The 21,724-nt window shown below is 39.3% G+C and overlaps 1 protein-coding gene across 2 annotated transcripts in view; it reads left to right on the top strand.

Annotated features, from left to right (window-relative positions):
- The window catches only part of LOC146645409 (cadherin-like protein 26), a 30,211-nt gene that overhangs the window by 2,340 nt on the left and 6,147 nt on the right, over positions 1-21,724 (top strand). Inside the window, exons 2-16 of one of the 2 annotated variants that reach the window (XM_085394377.1) lie at positions 11,742-11,801; positions 11,910-12,002; positions 12,111-12,254; positions 12,344-12,491; positions 12,739-12,908; positions 13,014-13,148; positions 13,228-13,413; positions 13,552-13,799; positions 14,789-14,934; positions 15,037-15,261; positions 15,362-15,583; positions 15,984-16,096; positions 16,197-16,268; positions 16,916-16,972; positions 18,658-18,717. In XM_085394377.1, coding sequence (XP_085250503.1) covers positions 11,742-11,801; positions 11,910-12,002; positions 12,111-12,254; positions 12,344-12,491; positions 12,739-12,908; positions 13,014-13,148; positions 13,228-13,413; positions 13,552-13,799; positions 14,789-14,934; positions 15,037-15,261; positions 15,362-15,583; positions 15,984-16,096; positions 16,197-16,268; positions 16,916-16,972; positions 18,658-18,717 — 2,079 coding nt within the window. The remainder of the gene's footprint in view (positions 1-11,741; positions 11,802-11,909; positions 12,003-12,110; positions 12,255-12,343; positions 12,492-12,738; positions 12,909-13,013; positions 13,149-13,227; positions 13,414-13,551; positions 13,800-14,788; positions 14,935-15,036; positions 15,262-15,361; positions 15,584-15,983; positions 16,097-16,196; positions 16,269-16,915; positions 16,973-18,657; positions 18,718-21,724) is intronic. The other variant, XM_085394378.1, reaches the window with a different exon arrangement.

The following is a 21,724-nucleotide window of genomic DNA, read 5'->3' as shown; positions in this document are numbered from 1 at the left end:
ATTTCGGGTCACTTTTGCCGGTCCAAGCCCGGAAAAGGAGCAGGGTTGGAATTGTTACATTAAAAAAAACAATAATTGCTAAAAGAAATTTAATTTGTAGTTCTAAATAAATTATAAATGCATTTAAGACGTTTTTTTACTGACTTTATGTCTCTTCCACGATGTTATTTCTCTCTCCAACAGGTTACAATTACATTAGCATGACCAATTATGCTAATTAGATGACAATGACGTAATTTAGCAACTTCTAGCGACTTTTAGGACAGCCAATAGTGATTTTCCTTACTGAGGAGTTGGCAACACTGGTTGAAGCTGTTACACCACTCCAGGACAACTTGGTGTAAACAGCAGAACCGAGTTTATTTGGGTACTTCAGAACCGTGGCTTTCACATACAGAGACCAAAAATACACTCTTCTTCTTTTCCTTTTTCGAACATAGTTTTTCTTTTTTCGTGACTGCCCCCTACTGGTGGAAAAACATGTAGCAGCCAAAAATCCAAACATATAGTTGAATAACACAAATACCAACAGATTTATGCAATGTTTTGGACATATTTTAGCTTTACACTTTACCAAGTGCTACATTCCTCCCCTGCTAAATAAATGTTGTCCCAACATTGAGGAAACATGACAATAAGAAACAAAAATAAACAACTATACTTCTCTTTTCCTTGTGACAACGTAGAGATGGCGTAAGTCGGAATAGGATTTAGCAGTGCTTTAAGATCACTTTCATGATGCACTATTGGACCTCAGGTGACAGAATCACATGTTACTCTCTTACCAGATAAGCATCGGCTTATAACAATGCTGAGTTGTTTCCAACAGTCCACATACAATTATTACCCTCTAAGACATTACTATCACTTTATCACGTGCTCCGGAGCTTATCAACTTAGATAGTAACCATTTAATCACAATTAACCTCATCAAACATAACGATCCAATGTCTTACGCTACCATCCCAAAAGTATCAAATACTTGTGTCACCATATTGGTAAGGCCTTGTAAGTCCCCATACATTTTTGAAAAGTAACATCATTTAAATTCAAAAAAACTCTTTCACAGTTCAATAATAACTAACTGGCACATAAGCTGCATAGTAAGGCATCTGTAGAGCTGCCCAAGGTACTCCAAACTGGTCATAGAATGGCGGTGCTGCTGCACTGGCATACAATGGGTTAACACTGTGACCAATTGCTCTTTGAACTGGTTGGCCAAACGCATCATAAGTCAATATTTTCCGTGGACATCTCTCCCTCTGAGATCTTCTCGGCTGCGGTTCCGACAGTTCTGGGTTCATTTCACTGGGCTGACCTGGCGAAGCAACAGTGTCTGATGATGCTGAGATGTCATGTTCAGCGTTACCTTGTCCATTCACCATTTCTACTTGAAACTCTTCAGCATCCACTCTAAGCTCCGTGCTCTTTCGCTGAAGGTCCTGGTCCAGTTCAGTAGCAGGTGCAGACACCATTAAATCCCCTTGAGGCTGACAGTGGTGGTGCCTCACTCTCTGAGACCAATACTGTTCTTCATCATCTGAGCTCTCTATATGGTTCGATGCGTCTTGTAGGTCTCTTTGTTTTTGTGTCTGTGTAGTGTGGCTTCGTTCAGTTCTTGTTATTGTGGGAAGCGGTGGAGGATACGGCCTCGCCCAGCACCACGCTCCGGCTTAACCTCATAAACAGGGCTGTTTTCCCCCTTTTGAGAGATCACTATGTGAACTTGATCCTCCCAATAGGAGCGTAACTTTCCCGGGCCTCCCCTCTCTGACATGTTCCTGACAAGTACCCTGTCCCCAGGTGAGAGTACAGCACTTTGTCTCTTCAGGTCATAATGTGATTTCCCTCTTGCCAGAGTCTTTTTAATGTTTCTGGATGCAATGTCATATGCTTCTTTCATTTGTTGTTGCCATTTGTGAGCATAATCCTCATATGATTTGCATTTGTTCGTCTCACTCAGTCCAAAAATTACATCAATAGGGAGACGTGGATGTCTACCAAAGAGTAAATAAAAGGGCGAGTACCCTGTCGAGTCACTAGTTGTGCAATTATAGGCATGCACAACTTTGTTTACATAGTCACTCCAGTTTCCTTTCTTTTCCTCATCCAGGGTCCGGAGCATTGACAGCAAGGTGCGATTAAACCTTTCCACTGGGTTCCCCTGTGGATGGTAAGGTGTGGTCTTTGAATTGGCTATTCCTGTGTACTTCTGCAGCTGTTTGAATAAATGGTTTTCAAATTCTCTGCCTTGATCGTGATGTAATTTACCAGGAAAACCAAATTTCAAGGAAAAGTCATTAAAAATTTTGTCTGCTGCTGTTTTGCCAGATTTGTTGCGTGTAGGGTAGGCTTGAGCAAACTTGGTGAAGTTGTCCTGTAACACTAAAATATACTCATACCCTCCCCTGCTCTTTTCGAGATGGACATAGTCTATTGAAACCATTTCAAAGGGTGCAGTAGCCGGCACGTGACACATGGGGGCCCTACACTGAACTGTAGGTTTTTTCTGAATATTACATTTGCACACCTGTGTGATGAAAAACTCAATATCTTTGTGCATATTCGGCCAATAAAACCTACTCCTTGCCAAATTCATCACACGGTCCACCCCCAAGTGACCCATTTCGCAGTGAAGGTGTTTGTACACCAGTTCTTTGTGCGATTCCGGAATCACAATCTGAGTGTAAGTCACAGTCTTTCGTATCAGCAACCCGTCATCTGAGATAAACAGCTTTTTCCACTCGTGTAGTAGCTGTTTTCCTGTAGGGGTTTTGAGCGCTGATGTCTTGTCAAGACTCGCACCAGTACTCTTTAAGTTAAGAACATAAGCTATGGCAGGGTCCTGCTTTTGAGCTTGCAATAGCTCCTGCGTTGTGATCCTCACATCTGGCAGATTTTCTGTAAGTATTTTGTTTACTTCTGGATTGCATGTTATGGCTGATATCCAATCCAGTTGTTTGTCTTCCTGTGTTTCAATGGCATTCAGTACTGCGCTTAACACTTCAGGCGAACACAGCTCAGTACATTCTGACATGTATGAATCCATACTAGAAGGTGTTCTGGACAAAAAGTCTGCATCAATGTTACTTTTTCCGGGTCGGTATTTCAGTGTTATGTTAAAATCAGCCAGCTCGGAAACCCATCTGTGCCCTGTTGCATTCAGTTTAGCTGTGCCTAAAACATAGGTTAAAGGGTTGTTATCACTGTACACTGTCACTGAGGGAGCATAGAACAAATAGTCTCTAAAGCGCTCAGTCACAGCCCATTTTAGTGCCAAAAACTCAAGTTTCCCTGAGTGCCACCTGTAGTTCCACTCAGCTTGTGTTAATGTTCTTGACCCATATCCAATGACTCTTAATTTACTGTCCTGCCTCTGATACAAAACTGCACCAAGGCCTTCTTCTGAAGCATCGATGTGCAGAATGAAGGGTTCCTCAAACTTAGGATAAGCCATCACAGGTGGATTAGTCAAAACATCCACCAAATAGTCTAGTGCTTTTTGGTGGCTGTCACTCCATATGATTTTTTGGGTGGGTGCAGCATGCCCCGCCTTGGCTGACCGCGCTGGTGTTTGGGTGTGGTCAACTGAGAGTAAATCATATAGGCACTTTGCATGTCTTGAAAAATCTTGTACATAGCTTCGGTAGTATCCTAAAAACTTTCTCAGCTCTTTAATGTTTGTTGGTGGGTTGTCCTTCAAAGCTCGTACTGCTTGTACCTCTTTGTCATCCATTTTGTAGCCGTCTGCTGAAATGATTTTGCCCACATAGCGGACCTCATTTTTAAACAAGTCACATTTATCAGGTCTTAGTTTTACTCCCCAAGCCCGCTGACGTTTGAGAACTGATCTCAAATCTTCAATATGCTGTTCAAATGTTTGACTGTACACCAAAACATCATCTAAATATGGAGTGCATATTTTGTCCCTCAAGCCTTCCAAACTTTCCTCCATGCTCCGCTGGAAAGCTGCAGGTGCATTGGTGAGTCCAAATGGGATTCTATTCCATTCATACAGCCCCCAGGGTGTTGTGAAGGCGGTATATTTTTTTGAGTCTTCGCTGATTTCACCTTGATAGTACGCTTTGCCTTGGTCAAGCACACTAAACCACCTATTGCCGCCAAGTCCATCAAGGATTTCCTGTATTCGTGGAATAGGGTGTCTGTCTGGAATGGTCTTTTTATTGAGGCCCCTATAATCAACACACAGTCTCAGGCCTCCATCCCGCCTCCTCACACAAACTATTGGAGAGGCATATGGTGAGGTTGATTTGTGAATAAAGTCTTTTTTTAACAAGTCCTGAATGTGACTTTTTACTTCATCATAGAGAGCACGTGGGACCGCATTATAGGATTTGGCTACAGGAATCTGATCAGTGAGTTTGATATCCATTTTTAAATTTTTTATGTAACCAACTTCCTCTTTGTGTTTAGCAAATGCGCCTGACTCCTCCCTTAACATTTCCAAGACAACTGCCTGTTGTTCTGTGTTAAGGTGGCCCAAATTGACAGGTGGTTCCCAAGGCTCTTCTGCTGAGCTAGGTGGGTTCTGATTGTCTTTTTCTACAATCGAGCCTATCTGAGCTTCTTTGAGATTTACAGGATAACTATGTGTTACCCTCTCTATGTTACCTAGAAGGGTTTTAGGTGGCAGCACAATGTCATGTTTGGTAGCATTGGTAACATAGATATTGACTTTGCGGGTACTGCCTGATATAGACAGCAACTGGCAGTTAGATTTCAGACCCTCATCTAAAGACAAGTTTTCATCTGGCTCAAAAAGCATTTCACTTTTTACCTTTAGGTCTGTTTTGATGGAACAACTAACGCCGTACATTTGTCCACTCGGTACGACAATAGCTTTGCGTCCTGATCTGATAGGATAAGTAACTATCTCGCTACTGGTGGTGTGGATAAGGTTCAACAGTGCTTCTGCTTTGCTTGATCCTACTCTTAGAGAGTTTCTGAGTAAAGACAAGCTTTCACTGGACTGAGTAGTGTCTTTTTTTATCAGTTCCTCAATAGCATTAAACCCTATTATTGGTTTTTGCATCACATCCTGACTTACTAGGATTGGAACCCGAACCTCATTCTGAGCTACAGCTTTTCCTCTCGAATCACAAAGGCTAAGGCTAACTTCTACCCAACCCTGGAAAGGGACTTCAGATCCATTTACAGCTCTCAAGTCTAAAAGTTCATCCTTACTTAGTAAATCGCTGATGGGGTGAACTTCTAAGTGAGGTAAATTGTCTGATTTCCAGCATGCACTCATTATTGAAACTTGGGCTCCCGTGTCCCACAGTGCCTGTGTTTTGCAGTTATTCATTCTACACCATACTAGACACTTTCTGCCCACGAGCTGTGCTACTTTTCTTTTTTTGGTACTTAAATTTAACACGTTTGGGGGTTGGTTCCTAATTTTAGGATTTCCTGAGTCAGTTGGTGATGCTAGGGATAAGCTTTGGGCCTTGGGAATGTTATCACATTGGGACATTGGTGGTAAAGCTGTGGCTTGTCCCGCAGTCACAGCCCCGCCCAGTTTTCCTGCTTCTGAGCTCCCCTTACTTTACATCCCTTTGCCCAGTGAGAGTCACTGCCACATTTGAAACAATGGTCACAGTCCCTGTTTTCTTGTTGACATGCAGAGCATCGCCTTTTTGGTCTCTGAGCTGCCTTTCTGTACGCCCTGACTTGTCTACCACCATCACCACTTCTATCTCGTTGGACAGTTTGCACTAGTGAAGCTACCTGTCCTGTGAGTTCCCTAATTGCTGAGTTACTTTCCTCAATTTTTGCAAATAAGGAGTTATCTTTGAGGGTTTTAGCCGGTTTTGTGTCAGGCTGGCTTGTGCGGGGATCAGTAAGCGCTACATTCTGCTCAACTACATTTAGTCCTGTTCTAAATGACCTGTGGGCTTTTGCCTTTAACGCTCTCTCGCTTTCATTGTACTGGGCTGTTTGCATTTTCATTAATAAGAGTTCATCGCTACAGTTTTCATCCTGCAAATATGCTCTCATTTCTGCTCTGACATTGTCATTTAGAAGACCCGTTCTAATGGACTGAAAACATTGACTTTGAACAAGTTCTTTATTATACTTTAGGCTAGACTGGGTGCGCTCAGATGCGAAAAGGATTTTTTGACGCAAATCCAGCACTCTAATCAGGAACTCAAGTGGTGTTTCATTTGCCCCCTGTGTAGCTTTGGTTAATTGCTGGTACAGTACTGTTGCATCCGTTTCTGCATAATGGGCTTTTAGAACTTGTCTCAGGCTGGTCAATGTGAGATCTTCTTTCCCTTCCAAATAGCTCCTTAGTTTTAACCCAGGACTGATGGCACGTATGACAGCTTCAGAGTAGCCCGTTTTTAAGCCGCTTTCCATCTGGTGCTCTAAGCTACTGAAACTCAGCGTGTCTTTAGCTGTAGACTCACCCACATGTCCACTTATCCTGAAGTCTTTTCTGAATCCACCTGATGAAACATTACAGCAGCTGTTGCCAATACAGTCTCTCCCCTTGCGCTGTGTTTCGCCGTCCAGCGACGTCCTCATGGCCACCTGCTGCTCCGCTGATGTCCCTTGAGCCGCCTGATGCTCTAGCGATGTCATCGGCCCTGTCCGCTGCTCCGGAGGTGCCCCAGTGGCGTGTCTAGAAAATTTTTGTTGGGGGGGCCAGGTAGGGGCACAGATTTGGAGAAGGGTGGCAGATTTAATTGGCAGATAATGTTTAAAAAAAAAAATTCTACCAACCCTTAACCATAATTCAATAATCCTATAAACCTAATAACCAAATGCACTTTTAACTCTTATTAGAATGAGATTTTAACCACTACGGTGCAAAGTTTTTAGATACTGCGTTGATAAAGTACAAGAGATACAATCAGTGCTTTGTCAGTGTTTACTCAGCATTCAAGGACATCAATATTTGCATAGTATTTTTACTGACATATAGTGCACATATGTTTTGGGCAAAAACATTTTTGAAAATTAAAATACGAACATTTGTAACAAACAATTGACAAATTAGCCAATGCCAATGCAAAACTTTATCTGCCTGTTAAAAAAAGAAGATAATCTTCTCACAAACTGGTGTTTGATTTTGAAACAGGAAAAAAGTGGGGAAACAAATGAAAAGACTAACATTTGAATAAAACCTGAAAGCAAGTAAATACTTTCTATGCTGCCTTATGGTAAACTTTGGTAATATTGATAAAGAACAACACTGGCTGATGATAAAATACAGTCAGCTGGCATGGTGACACTGCTAGTATTAACCTGCAGGGCTGGACTGGGACAAAAAAATTGGGCATTTTTACTACAGACCGACCCACCAGGTAGTAAAGCCATAAAGACTTTGAATGAAAACAAATGCTGTTGTGACAGTGATGTACAGTCTTGTTGGTATATGTATGATTTCTATACATTTTACGTCAGATAAAAACTTTGGTTGTAAGATTTAGATAATTATTTAATAAAAACTAGGTATTTTAAATGAGAATAAGAAAGAAAAGTATTTCTTTGTGCCCCCCTTTCCCTGTTAATGCCCTACCTGGCCCCCTGGCAAAACTTTGCTAGACCCGCCCCTGCACAGTTACCAGCTGTCAGCTACATAAAAAAGGATCCTGGTGTTATTTATCTCTCAGAAACAGTTGATAACTTCAACTCATTCATGTCACCTAAAAGGTAAACCTGTTTCTCCATCACCTGTTCAGCTCTGATGATTCAGTAAGGACATCTCCTGGTTTCATCTTCATGTTTCCCTCTCACCACATATCTAAACAGACATCATGACCAGCAGCTTTACAGCTGTGGCTCCAGCAAACATCAGCTGATACTAGAAATTAATATTAAATACATTCTAACAACAGCTGATCAAGCTTAAACGTGCTGCTGTTGTTTAGCGCAATATCTGCTGGTTTCCTCTTTCTGGCGCAAAGTGGGCGATAAACAAACAAGAGAGAAAAGCCGATCAGCTGATCATTGATCAGTTTCATGATTGAAGTAGCAACAGGAGAGGGAGGGGGAGAGAATGAGAGAAGAGGCAGCTGTGCAGCATAAAGACAGAATAAATCCAGCTTTGTGTCTTTTTTCTATTCTAGCTAAAGTCCGGGACAAACTGCGTCTCTTCTCAGCTCAATACGAAACGCGTAATATTTTCTCTGAATGAGGGACCATTCCATTTTTTTAAGGAGCCGTTGGCAACTCTACTAACCTTATGAATAAAATAAAGTTCACTATCAGTAACATCATAGCACCCACCCAGCTGTATAAAAACTCCATCAAGCTGGCTAGAACGCAGTATGAGTTATTGCAACTGACAGTAAAAAGTCAGCAACATGAAAATAAACTCCACCTAAACTTGGTTTATATCTGACCCAGATAGACTGCAGGTCATAACTTCTTACCTGAAGTTCAGTTCACCTGACACTCGGACTGGTGGCTGCTTCGGGTCTCTCCTCCTGCCTCCCCTTCCCTCATCCACCTGTTGCCTCTGTGGAAGCCCCGTCATAGCCACCACCAAACAACGGAGTTATTTCTACACATCGACCTGCATCTGGCCAATCCACCACCTCTCATTGTTCATGCCATTACAAAAAAAATAAAAAAATAAGTCACTGGGGATATGCCCGATGGCCAGTCCAGCTATGTTAACCTGCAACCAAATTTGCAGCTCCATACAGCAATGTTACGACTTAGATTATATCTTATAACTCATAACTCTTATGTTAGCTCCCCTCAGTAGCATACTGTCTGAAATATTCCACAGCTGCAATAATTCTTTAAGTGTTATTTTTTTTCCTTGGTATTCTAATTTCACCGAAGTTTACTAAACTCAACAAACTTGATATTACTTACCGGGACATTTATTCTGTCCTCATTTTCTTTCACCGAAAAATTGTTTCCTGCAGTGACGTCTTTCGCGCTTGGCTCTCCTACCTTTGCTAACGTGATGCGCATAGCGCAGAAGCGATGCTGCATTCACTTACACTCGGATATCTGAGCGTCACCGTGAAAACATAATCGGACATTTGATATTTGATTGAATTTTATTGTTTTGCCTTTGGGGTGGCACCTGGGGTGGCCAGTCTGGTTTGGGGGGTGGCCTGTGCCCCCCCAGGCCACCCCGCTGGACACGCCATTGAGGTGCCCGCGCCGCTGCCAGTTGCTCCACGTGCACAGCCTCCACCGTCATCTCCGCTCTGTCTGAAGATGAAGACCGGACCACCGCTCCTGCGCCGACAGCCGCTGACCGCGCCTCCACCAGCAAAACCAGCACATCATTTAGCTCCAGAAGCACCGACATGCCTTCATCCTCTCGCTGTAAAAGCTCTTCTCGTTCACAAAACTGGCTAATAAGCTTAACGAGAGCTCTGCGAGATTTGCTTTGTATTTCTTTGCTGCCCTTTTCTGTAATATTACATAGTTCACATACTCTGAGCAGTTCTTCCAAAGAAAGTCCACATAACTTCTGCTCCAATTCCAACAAAAAATCTTCACGGTTCACAGACATGCTTGAAAGATAACTAAGACGAGTAAAACTCTCTCAGTGTATCCGACCGGAGAAAACACAGTTTCTGTGGCATTAGCTAGACTGTCGCAATCCGTTAGCATTAGATCCTTTGCTCTGTCACGCTCCTTTACTGTGTTCCTCTGTGTGAAGTAGTCCCAAAAACTATCTCGGTGGGACCTCCAAAATGTTACACCACTCCAGGACAACTTGGTGTAAACAGCAGAACCGAGTTTATTTGGGTACTTCAGAACCGTGGCTTTCACATACAGAGCCCAAAAATACACTCTTCTTCTTTTCCTTTTTCGAACATAGTTTTTCTTTTTTCGTGACTGCCCCCTACTGGTGGAAAAACATGTAGCAGCCAAAAATCCAAACATATAGTTGAATAACACAAATACCAACAGATTTATGCAATGTTTTGGACATATTTTAGCTTTACACTTTACCAAGTGCTACAAAGCCCTGCTTGGAACCTCGTTAAGATCCAGCCATGCAATTTTTTTGTTGTTGCCATTTTTCAAGTGGTCTTAAACTTTTGATTATATATCGATAGATAGATACAGATATATATAGATATGTATAAGTAGGACCTCATTGAAAGGCTTTGGTCAAGGTAGTATGCAGTGACCCTAGAGCTCCCCTCTTGCCAGCTCCACCCAACAGTTCCTGTCATCTCTCAGTAAAATACTGTGTATTGTGCCAGTATCTGTAACAGAGTTGTTGGGGATTTATACACTTTCGTGGGGCTCATGGTTGTGTGCTAGGGTGTGCAGCTTGTGCAACTATAGCAGTTACACAGCAACCTAAACAAGATGAAGACCAGAGGTTGGTACACCTTACTAGTAATCTGCAAATTGTTTGTTTGAGTCCCTGTTCAGATGCTGCCATATATGAGACATCTGTTTTTGTGTGTGATCCCTAGTGAAAATAAGCATCATGAACAACCCAAACTAAACTAATACTTAAAAATGTCATTTGTTCTAAGCCATATGGTGAGGCTGTGTAATAGTTTCTACAGGTTGCAAGAACCAAGGTCACCTTTATTCTCTATAAAAGTAATGTCAGTATTCATTTGTAGATATGTTAAACACATTAGAGCAACCAACAAAGACACAAAACACAAAAATCACTCCCTGTATATTCACTCCTCTTCTGTAGGACTAGCTTCGATGCCAAAGTACCACAAACATGACTTCCGTAGATCTGCTGTTGTTCCGGTGTTGTGGCAAAAACAAAAAGCACCGGTCTACTTTTAACCCGTAAATTTGGTACACGTCATCTCTTTTTATGCAACATCCTCTGGTGATTAATGCATGAACAGGACTGCCACTCACGTTTTTCTGTTTAGGGTCAAATCGGTTTGATGTGTGAAGGGTCACAGAGACAAAATAATAACCCACCCAAATGTGCTAAAGCTGCTTTGAAAATGTAAGGAGTAGAAAGTATAGACACTTGTTTAAAAATGCAGGCAGTAAAAGTAAAAAGTAGTCTGTACATGAGTACAGTAACGAAGTATTTACACTTTGTTACTTCCCACCTCTGATGATATTTATTTTGTGTGTGAAGATCTCTGCATGTCCCGACATAGGACTATAGGTTCTCCTTATCATTAACCTGTTTTGACCTGTCTTAACTTTAGGATTATAACTGTTAACATTAAGCACTGGGACTGCTGTTTGTGCTCAAGTTAATGATTTATTTACTATTTTAGCTGTCTATATGTGCCCTTAACAGTAACTTAGCAATGGCTTTTGAGCAGAGGAAGTCTGTAAAGGCAGGGAAGGAAGAGAGCAAGAAAGAAGAGACAAGGTTTCATTTCAAGTCACTTATGGCCCGCAGTTACACAATGCTACAGATGTTCACCTGAAAATCATTAGTTCAATGCAATTATACTTCATGAATTATGTTAGAATTGCAGGAGTTGATTAAATAATGATCACTTCCCACTCATTACTGTTAATTTGTCATCAGGCTGTCATAAAAAAAACAACATCTTATTATTCACTGAGACATTCATCATGAGTTCCTTCTCCAATACTTGTACAAATGATTCTGTTTTTCTTATTAACATGCAGATTAATTTGAACAAGAAACTGACTTCCCCATATGTGTGAAGGGACTCCTGTGTATATTTATTTTGTGATAGAAGGGAGACCTGAGTTTCTGTCCCAGTGCACACTGAAGTTTGCTACAGCAACTGAATCTCACAGCAATGTTTTCCTGTTGCATATAGGTTGCTGCAGCAGCCGTGGCAGATTGTTATGGTAGCAAGTACAGCAGCCCTTCCAAAAGGGTAAACATAATTTTTACTTTATCTGTTTGTTAAGGCTATTTTTGTAAAATAACTTTCTGTAGAAAACAAAGCTGGTGTAAAGTTTGGTCCATATTTTGGCCTTATCAGGATCTCCTGGTGCGTTCCAAAAGAAGATGGGTCTTATCTACAATTGAATTAGAAGAAGAGAAGGATGCACAGTACCCCGTAGAGATTTCAGTGGTAAGGAAATTATATGAAAGAAATAACTGATACTGATAAATGATATGACTGGTCACTATGGACAAATCTAATATGCAAAAATTAACAGCCTGATTGTATCTTGACTAGATGTATAACGACAAGACTCAGGGGAAAGACTTTAGGTTCCGTTTAAGTGGTGAAGGTGTGCCGGACGTGTTTACCATCAATGAAAACACTGGAGCCGTCTTTGCACATAAAAAAGTGGACAGGGAGCAAAAGCCACTTTACCATGTGAGCTAATACTGGAATATAAATTCCTCTGACAATAAACGCAACTGATATTGATGCTTTTTAAGTGATGCGTCTTTTTTTATCCACAGATTAACTTTGATGTCTTGGACAGAAATACGGGTGAAAAACTAGACAAGGAACTAGCATTTGATGTTGAAATACAAGACATAAATGATAATCCACCCAAGTTCTCTTTTCCTGAAGTAACAGTTAATGTAAAAGAAAATATACAAGGAAGTGAGTATACGGTGTGGTAAATAACTCATAGTGTGCACATTTTCTATTTCAAACACTAAAAAAATAAAACAAATGATATTAAGACTCTTTGAGAATATAGAATCATTTCAAACCAAAGTCTCATATTTCATCTTACTATAATCATACTACATAGTTCTATAGTTATGTTTTCCTGACTGAAAACCTTTTCTTTATCCCACATTTACTCTCCAACTCTCCTTGTTTGTCTTTACCCAACTTCTTAAAGGCCTTTTGCCAGTTACCCTGGTGGTCACAGACAAAGATAAGGAGAACACACCCAACTCTGAATTTAACATCACGATGGTTTCACAGACTCCAGCAGAGCCCAAAATTGCTGTGCAGCAACTTCCAGGAGGACTGGCCAAACTCACCTTAAAAGGATGCTTTGACTATGATGTGAGATTTATTGCGATATTCTTGCTAAATCTTTGAAAAGTTAATGTACATGCAAATAAACATGTAGAATTTTCAAATATCTCAAATATATTTTATATGTTTCAGAAAGCAACAAAGTATACCATCATCTTACAAGCAAAAGATCGTGGAACAAAGCCAAAGACTCAGTCCTCTACTGCTGTTGTTACCCTGAACATTGTCGATGCGAACACTCACCAACCAAGATTTAAGCAGAGACAGGTATCAATTATTTTACTTACTAAAAGTGCTTTTTAACAGACGCACATATTAAACGTTTGAAATTTTTCCTTCTTTTTAGTACAACGGTGAAGCAATAGAAATGGAGACCATTGCTAATGTTTTGAGAGTTGCTGTGGAGGATAAAGACACTCCAAACACTGATGCATGGCGTGCCAAGTACTCCATTATTGCAGGGAATGAAGAAGGAATCTACAAAATTGAAACTGATCCAGAAACAAATGAGGGTGTCCTGAGTATTGTCAAGGTAATTCTGCTTTTCTCACTTGGATTAAAAACTTGATTATTTTACTCTGGGAAGAACTAGTCCACTAATGTTTTATCACAAAAACTGTATCAGCATTTAATAAAAGTTGTTTGTGTGTGTACGTGTTGTGTGTTTCAGAAAAAAAATTTTGAACGCACAACTTCAATAAACCTGCAGATTGGAGTAAAAAACATTGAAGACATATTTGTTTGTGCTGGCACAAATCCACCTACAGACAGAGCCAATGTCACTCTAAAAATGATTGATACCAACGATCCACCAGAGTTTGAAAAAGCTATAAATGACATGCACTTGAAGGAGGAAGCAGAGCCAGGAAAGGTGCTGTTCAAGCCAAAGGTTCATGATGTCGACTCTAATATTACCAGGTAGGGTGTCTACAACCTTTCTACAAAGCTTATTTTGATTGACATAAATATATAAGGGCTGCAATGATTCTTTGAGTCATTCGAATAACTCAATTATAAAAAATCCTCAACACAATTTTTTTCTTTGATAACACTCGGCTGTGTAGCGCTCAGTTGTCCCCATGTAAACCTGAGTGCTTCACCCACATTTGTGCCTAAAGCTGAAAGTAGAAAGATATGTTTCTACTGCAAGTAGAAACATATCTAGAAGCATATTTCAAGGCTTGCGTAACATCATTTTTTCTGATTTAAAGTGAAATAAAATAAAATATTAATAAAACTGCATTAATATTTACAAATAATAATATATATACGTTTTTTACAGGCCAATAAAATTGCATTTGTGCCAGTAAAACTCTGCGGCATTGATTATTGATAATACTCAGTTACTAAATCATGACTAAATCTGCTATGTTTATAGAACAAACCCCAAGTGGCCCAAATCTCCTCAGCAATAACACTTCTTGACATAAAGGTTGGGTCAGTTGACTTAATTTGAGTTATACTGTACTGTAGTTCATGATAATCTCATTGATTGAGTCTAATGTGAATCCAAGATTTTTCATTCTGCCTGTAAGCTACAACATAAAATAGAGACTGACAAGGGTTTTATTTAAACCCTTTTATTTCTTCTTCTTTCTTGAAAGAAAAAACAGATCCTGCAAAGCGTGATAAGCAACAAGAAATGGTAGCTATCCCAAGCTAATCATGTCTTTATCGACACCTGGTCATATAGATTATCAGAAAATAAGCCTATACAACAGTGGCCTTACCACTGCAAGGCCAGTAGGTGTCACAGTGAAGCATAACATGATTAAGTTAGAAATGGCTACTGAGGGAGTAACGCCCTTTGCACTGCAGTACACAAAAAGCTACAACTTTGGTTTCCACAAGCTAAACTCAGTATTTTCATCTAATATGTTCTGCACCACTCTCTGATTACTCTTTAGGTTTGTGCTCCTAACAGATCCAGCTGACTGGGTGGCCATTGATACCAAAACAGGAGAAATCAAATCAACTAAGAGGATGGACAGAGAGTCACGATTTGTTGATGACGAGAATGTTTACACAGTCGTCATAGCTGCCATAGATGATGGTACACAGAAGCTCTACTATTGTTAAAATAAATTGGATAATTTCTTAAACAAATCTTTGGAATAACAAAGCAATTTTTTTTAATTTTGCTGTGGTTTCAAAGGTCAGCCTCCAGCCACGAGCACATGCACTGTCAGGATCCACCTGACGGACATCAATGACAATATTCCTAAACTGGTCAACAACAGCGCTGTCATGTGTGGAAACAAGGTTAACAAGGTCAAGGTGCGTGCAAAGGACCTAGATGCCATTCCTTACAGTGGACCCTTCCACTTTACTCTGGGGGATGAAACACAAAAGCAACAGTGGAAAATAGAACCTGACTATGGTTGGTACATTTAGATATATGTTAACCCTCATTTCTATATTAAACAAACATTTCTGGGAAAAAGCCACAAACCCCCATGCTGTTTTCTCACCCCACACAGGTGAGGAAGTATCTCTTGTTAGCCAGAAGACACTTCCTTATCTTAACTATTCCATTCCCCTGGTGATTATGGACCAACAGGGCATAGCTGGACATGACACTCTGCAATTGACCGTGTGTCAGTGTGATGAAAATGATGTTTGTCGCGACAGAGAGCCGCTTTCAACCCGTCTTGGACCAGCTGGCATTGGGTTGGTTATTATAGGATTGCTTGCATTTTTGTGTGAGTATTAAAATCAGTGAGAAGACAAAACTGAGCTATTATAAATTCTAATAAGATTATAGTCTCCTGTGTTTTTGAAGGTAAAAACAAAAAATCTGTATTAGCATTAATACACAAGTGTTGACCGCAAAACCTTTTTGTTTTCAATTTTCAGTTTCACTGTAAGAAATGCTTTAATTTTTAGGAATAACCCAATCAGACAGTTACACTTTTAGAACTCCTTAGTACAACCACAGTCACATCTGTTGTTCATAAGGAAGACTCGGCTCTTCTGCTTTCCCAACCAACTTTAATGTACTACTTGGGAGACCTTCTGGTACCCATGGCAATGACAGTTCAATAAAACACAAAGACAAGATGCACACTGTGTTCTTAGCATTTGTTTCATGTGTGTCTGCAGTGCTTCTAATTGCATTTTTCTGCAAGTTTGGACCAGATAAGATTTTGCCACAAGATGAGGGCAATCAGACTCTAATCCAGTACAATCAAGAAGGAGGGTGCTCTCCATGCACGGTGGGTTTGTCATGTTCTCTGCGTGTAAATTCAAGACAACGGTGTGCTATATTTCTCCACCAAGCAAAACATGTTTTTTAATATTCTCTCTTTCCTTCAGACCGAGCCCAATTTCGTCCAGTCACAAGTAGATAATATGGCAGTGACAAATGGTCAGATGGATACCATGCAGGTGATCAACCTCTCAACTCTGACACTTTCTTTCTTTTTTGGTGAAGGGTTTTTTTTTCCAAAAGAGACATCAGTTGTGCCAATTTGGACACAGTCATAGTGTAGTTAAAGACATCAGGAGAGAAGCCAAAATGTGTCAGTTAATCCTGCTTAAAATGAATGGCAGCTATAATCCAGTTGTTATCATATTTTTCTTTGATGACAGACAGGTATGTAAGGCAGTGGTTAAGATGTATGCTGTGTATACAGCTATAGGAAAGAGTTTGCATACAGTCTGCAAGGTAAACGTTTAAAAAGTGTGAGCACATCATAGAGAAGACAAGTTGGAACAGCTTCTTCATTTTTAGATGTACTGATCATATTTGCTGCATTAAGTTGTGAATCTCTATGGTGGTCTTTAAGTGTAAGCTACAGGTAGGAATTGATTTCTGTACCAATGAATATACAGTTTTGGGAAGTTTGTGAGCACTTAAGAAAGCATAAAGTTTTATTATTTAGAAGAAGGTGCTATAGATACATTTTCATTTTCAAATCTGTTGAGATGTTTTTAATTGAAAAGTAATTCAACTTAAAACATTTTTTATAAAACTTGAATATTTTCTGAATTCAATGCTTAATTAACCTCTTCTGCTCAATTATCTATCCCAGATTGATACAGAAGGACCATATGACGTAAATAGGTACAACAGCTCAGTGTCTACCATGGTGAGTAAAGCTTTTTAAAATATTTTCTTTTGTTTATTTTAAGTGTACATGATAATTAAGCTTTGGGATGGGTACTGAGGACCATTATTAAACAGATTCTTGTGTCAGACTGCTTGGTCCTAAAGTATAGCATCAATTACAAGTCCCTTGACAAAATTACTTATTGCTCCCTGATGATAAAGCTTTTGAATTTCCGCTATAGCCCAAAAAGGTCCAAAAAGGTTGAGCAATTATGGTAAAATGCACATGGTAAAATCTACTATGCAGAGCTCACTTTTCTGTTTGTCTCCAGACAGCAGTGCTTTGTAAATGTTTTATTATACCGTGATACACCAAAAATGAAGCTCATCTTCTCTTCTTTCCAAAAGCATTCAAATTTTTTCTCTAGCACAAATTATCTCATAAACTCAGAACAAGCATCAATTCTAAGCACTTCTTTAAATGCTTAGAAGTCGGGGTTAAAATGAGTTGTGCAATGGGTGGGAAGAGTCATGTATGACAGTGCTGACTTTATGGAAAAAGGTGAAGTTAAAAAAGTAGAGGATGTTTGGCTATATTCTGCAAATACTTTATTAGATTTTTTAATTATATAATATATGCACTTTATTATATGTTCAGTGTACATTGCTTATTTACTTGAAGTGAGAGGAATGTTGAATAAGAATTGAAACAATAATCTTGAAGTGAACAGTGTATTTTTGATTTTTTGATTTTTTGAGTTCTCTAAATAGATCAGAATTATATCCGAAAAAAACGTGTCTACTGTAGTTTCTTGTCTTAAACGTGGCTCTCACTGGAGATCTGACAGCCAAATCAAACTCATTCTTGAATGCAAGTTAAGGCAATGACAACCATTTCATTCGTATAATAAAACAGATGTGAGTGACTAGCAGACACCCTGGTACCTGCCGAGTGAAGAACATCATGTGAGAATAGAAAGGTGTGTCTTCTCTGACACTCACTGGCATGTAGCTGACAGACAAGAGGTGCCGCAATGAAGACAAACTGATGAACTGAAAGAGAACATTTTTAGGGAATTAACATTTACTCTTGTTACTGTGAGCACAATCAAACCTTTTACAAGTGAAAAAGGTGGTTCTGGATCACAGTATGTGTTCCACGACCATTAAGCAACATGTAGAAAAGTTATCTTTTTTTAACCGCTTTCATCCACCCCTTATGTGTTTTACAAAAAAAGCTACCTGTATGGAGACAGACTTGCTACATATCCTGAAACGTTGTAGACCCTTGTAAACTCATTTATAAAGGATAGCCAACTCACCCCTAGTCTAGTCAAGAGTATGTACCACAAATTTGTTTGACCTATCCTAAACTTCGTGTGAGCTGTCCTGCCAATCACAGGTAAACAACTTGGTATTACCCATGGTTATGCTGGGCCGAGCATAGCTCTCGAGTATGAAGACCGGCTGAACTTGTCAGTGTCTAAAAGCAGCTATTATCAATGTAATCTTTTAATTTTACAATAAAATGTTCATTGTAGCATCAACAAAAGTGTAGATAAATAAAGGTAAACAATAAGCAGTGTCTGTATCATATGAATACAATCCTAACAATATATATCCCTAATTATGGGCATAAATATTTAACTTTAAGGCACAAATCTGACCAAAGGAGCAGGGCTTGTTGTTGTTTTTTTATTTAGCTTTGTTGTGTCTTTCCTACAGTTCCACTCACTAGGCATGCATCAACAAGAAACCTACAGGAGCCATGGCATGAGAAGCATGGTAAGTCTCAATGGCTGTAATAAAAAGAACTTTTCCTTCTTAACCGTTTACCTTACCCTATTTATTTTCTAGATAAAATTATTTTAATATATAATATAATAATAATATCATATTGTAACTAGAAAAATTTGCATTTCCTGCGAAAATGCTGTGTGGATGCCTTAACGCTGAAGATGTCTGCTGAAAAAAGCTGAAAAAACAAAACAAAAAAACATTGCCCTGAGCAGGATTCGAACCTGGCCCTTCTGGTCTAAAGGCGGCAATTCACCTCACTGTACCAAACTCATTCACACAAAGAAGAGGTGGAGAGAGTGACAATTGTGGTGAAATTAGCAGAAGCTGCTTAGAATTGTGCTGATAAGAGGTGAAAAAGCTAAACATTTGGCAGAAAAGAGGTGAATCAGAAGAATTTCTGCTGAAAAGAGGCAAAGAAGCAAAAAGATGAGCTGAAAAGAGGTGTAGAAGCAGAAGTACTTGCTGAAGATGGCTGTATGTGTAATGACACACTGGAGAGCAGTGACACACAAGAAAGCAGAGCGCATGCAAGCAGGGAACATGTGTAGCAACTGTCACAGGTAGGATTCAAACCTCTGCCACCGGGTCTCACGGCAGATGCCCTACCCTCTGAGCCAAATGAGTTCTGGTCACAAGCAAAGATATGATGAGAGGGACAATGTGCACTGTGGAGCAGAAGCTCAAATTAGCAGAAAAGAGGTGAAGAGGAAGAACTTTGTTGTGAAATGAGGTAAAGAAACTGAAATTTGTGCTTAAAACAAGTGAAAAAGCTGAACTCTGAAATCCTGCTAAAACAGCAGAAGAGGCTGACATTTTTCAGCTACTCATTGAGCCAAACTGGTTCTCACGTAACTGAAAAAAGGTGGAAAAGCTTACAATTCTAATGAAAACAGCAGAAGAGGCTGAGATTTGTGCTGATAAGAGGTGAAAATGCTGAACCAATCAGAGGTACTGCTTCTGTCTGCTTCATCAGGCTGTGTACTTGTATGTATTTCTGCCATAGACTGTTAACAAGAATGTGAGGTCCATATTAGAAAAGCTGCTAAAATCATAAAACTTTGCAGAATTGTAATAAATTATCAATATGAATTACCGGTCTGTGATAGTGTATAAATTTGCACTCAAAAACTAGGTGGGATAGAAGCATAATTCTTGCACTGGGTGAATCAGCGGACTTTGGTGTACTTTGACTACGATTTACATAGCTCTTTGTATCTCCGTCGCGGAGACATGACGAGAGAAGAAATGGCTTAATTTTTTTGGAGTTTGAAAAATGAGAGGAGGACAGATTTCCACCCCTCAAACATGTTTTTGCAGAAACACTGTAATTTCGCTTAAATAGTATGAAATAGCAGTAATACTATGATTTGGCAGAAATACTACTTTTTAGCACAAATACTATTGTACAGAATGGTGTACGTCAGTTTAATGCTGGGTGGTGCTGCAATAGTAACTATCCTCGGTCAGAAGGAGAGGCTGACATCCAGGGATTAGATTACCACAGGTGGAGTTTATTGGCGGTCAGATGGATGGTACAGGGAGGCATGGCATACAGTAGGAGGATGTGGAGAGGTGATATGGTGTGGTTTCTATGATTAAGAACACTGGCAACAAATTCCTCCACTACAAATCAGTCTGATACCACTTCTTACAGGGTTCACGTTTACTAAGGCACTACCCAAAAGGCGCCACAAGAGGGCACTCCAACACAAGAGATGACCTATTTACACTGTAAACACCCCCTACTTAGCCACTACATACTACAGTGATATTACAGTATACAAATTCACACAAATACTATGATTTGGCAGAAATACTATGACTTAGTAGTAATACTATAACATAACAGTTCAATGTTCTTGCACAAATACCACAATATGGCAGAAATACTATGTTTTAGCATAAATACTGTGATTTGGTATAAATACTACGATTTGGCACACATACTATATTCCGCAGATACACTATAACATAACAGATATTCTACGACTTAGTAGTAATACTATAACATAACAGAATTATTAATTGGGCACAAATACCACAATTTGGCAAAAATACTATGATTGGGTACAAATACTATGATTTGGCAATAATACTGCATTTTAACACAACTACTGAGATTTGATTGAAATACTATGATTTTGAAGAAATACTATTACTCCATACAAATACGATGCTTTGGGACAAATACTATGTTTGGGTTCCAATACTATGATGTGCAACAAATACTATGATTTGGCACAAGTACTATGATTTAGTACAAATACTATGATTTGGCAGAAATACTATGCCTTAGTAGTAATACTATAACATAAGAGATATACTATGGTTTTGCAGACAAACCAAGTTTTCTGCACAAATACCATGATTTGGAACAAATGCTATGATTTAGCAGAAATACTAAGATTGGGTACAAATACTATGATTTGGCAATAATACTGCGTTTTAACAACAACTACTGAGATTTGATTGAAATACTATGACTCCATACAAATACGATGCTTTGGCACAAATACTATGATTTGGCAGAAATACTATGACTTAGTAGTAATACTATAACATAACAGATTTCCTAAAAAAAACTATGAAATTGCAGTAATTCTATGACTTGGCAGAGATACTACGTTTTAGTACAAATACTATAACAACGCAGAAATACTATGACTTAGTAGTAATACTATAACATAACAGTTCAATGTTCTTGCACAAATGCCACAATATGGCAGAAATACTATGTTTTAGCACAAATACTGTGATTTGGTATAAATACTACGATTTGGCACAAATACTATATTCCGCAGATACACTATAACATAACAGATATTCTACAACTTAGTAGTAATACTATAACATAACAGAATTATTAATTGGGCACAAATACCACAATTTGGCAAAAATACTATGATTTGGCACAAATACAATGACATGGCAAAAATACTATGATTGGGTACAAATACTATGAGTTGGCAATAATACTGCATTTTAACACAAC

Source organism: Rhamphochromis longiceps, linkage group LG20 (assembly GCF_057381845.1).
Source record: "Rhamphochromis longiceps isolate RC_006_pf linkage group LG20, R_longiceps_female_GT1.1, whole genome shotgun sequence".
Taxonomy (NCBI): domain Eukaryota; kingdom Metazoa; phylum Chordata; class Actinopteri; order Cichliformes; family Cichlidae; genus Rhamphochromis; species Rhamphochromis longiceps.
Note: the sequence above shows the minus strand (reverse complement) of the source record. Positions and strands in the feature narration are given on the sequence as shown.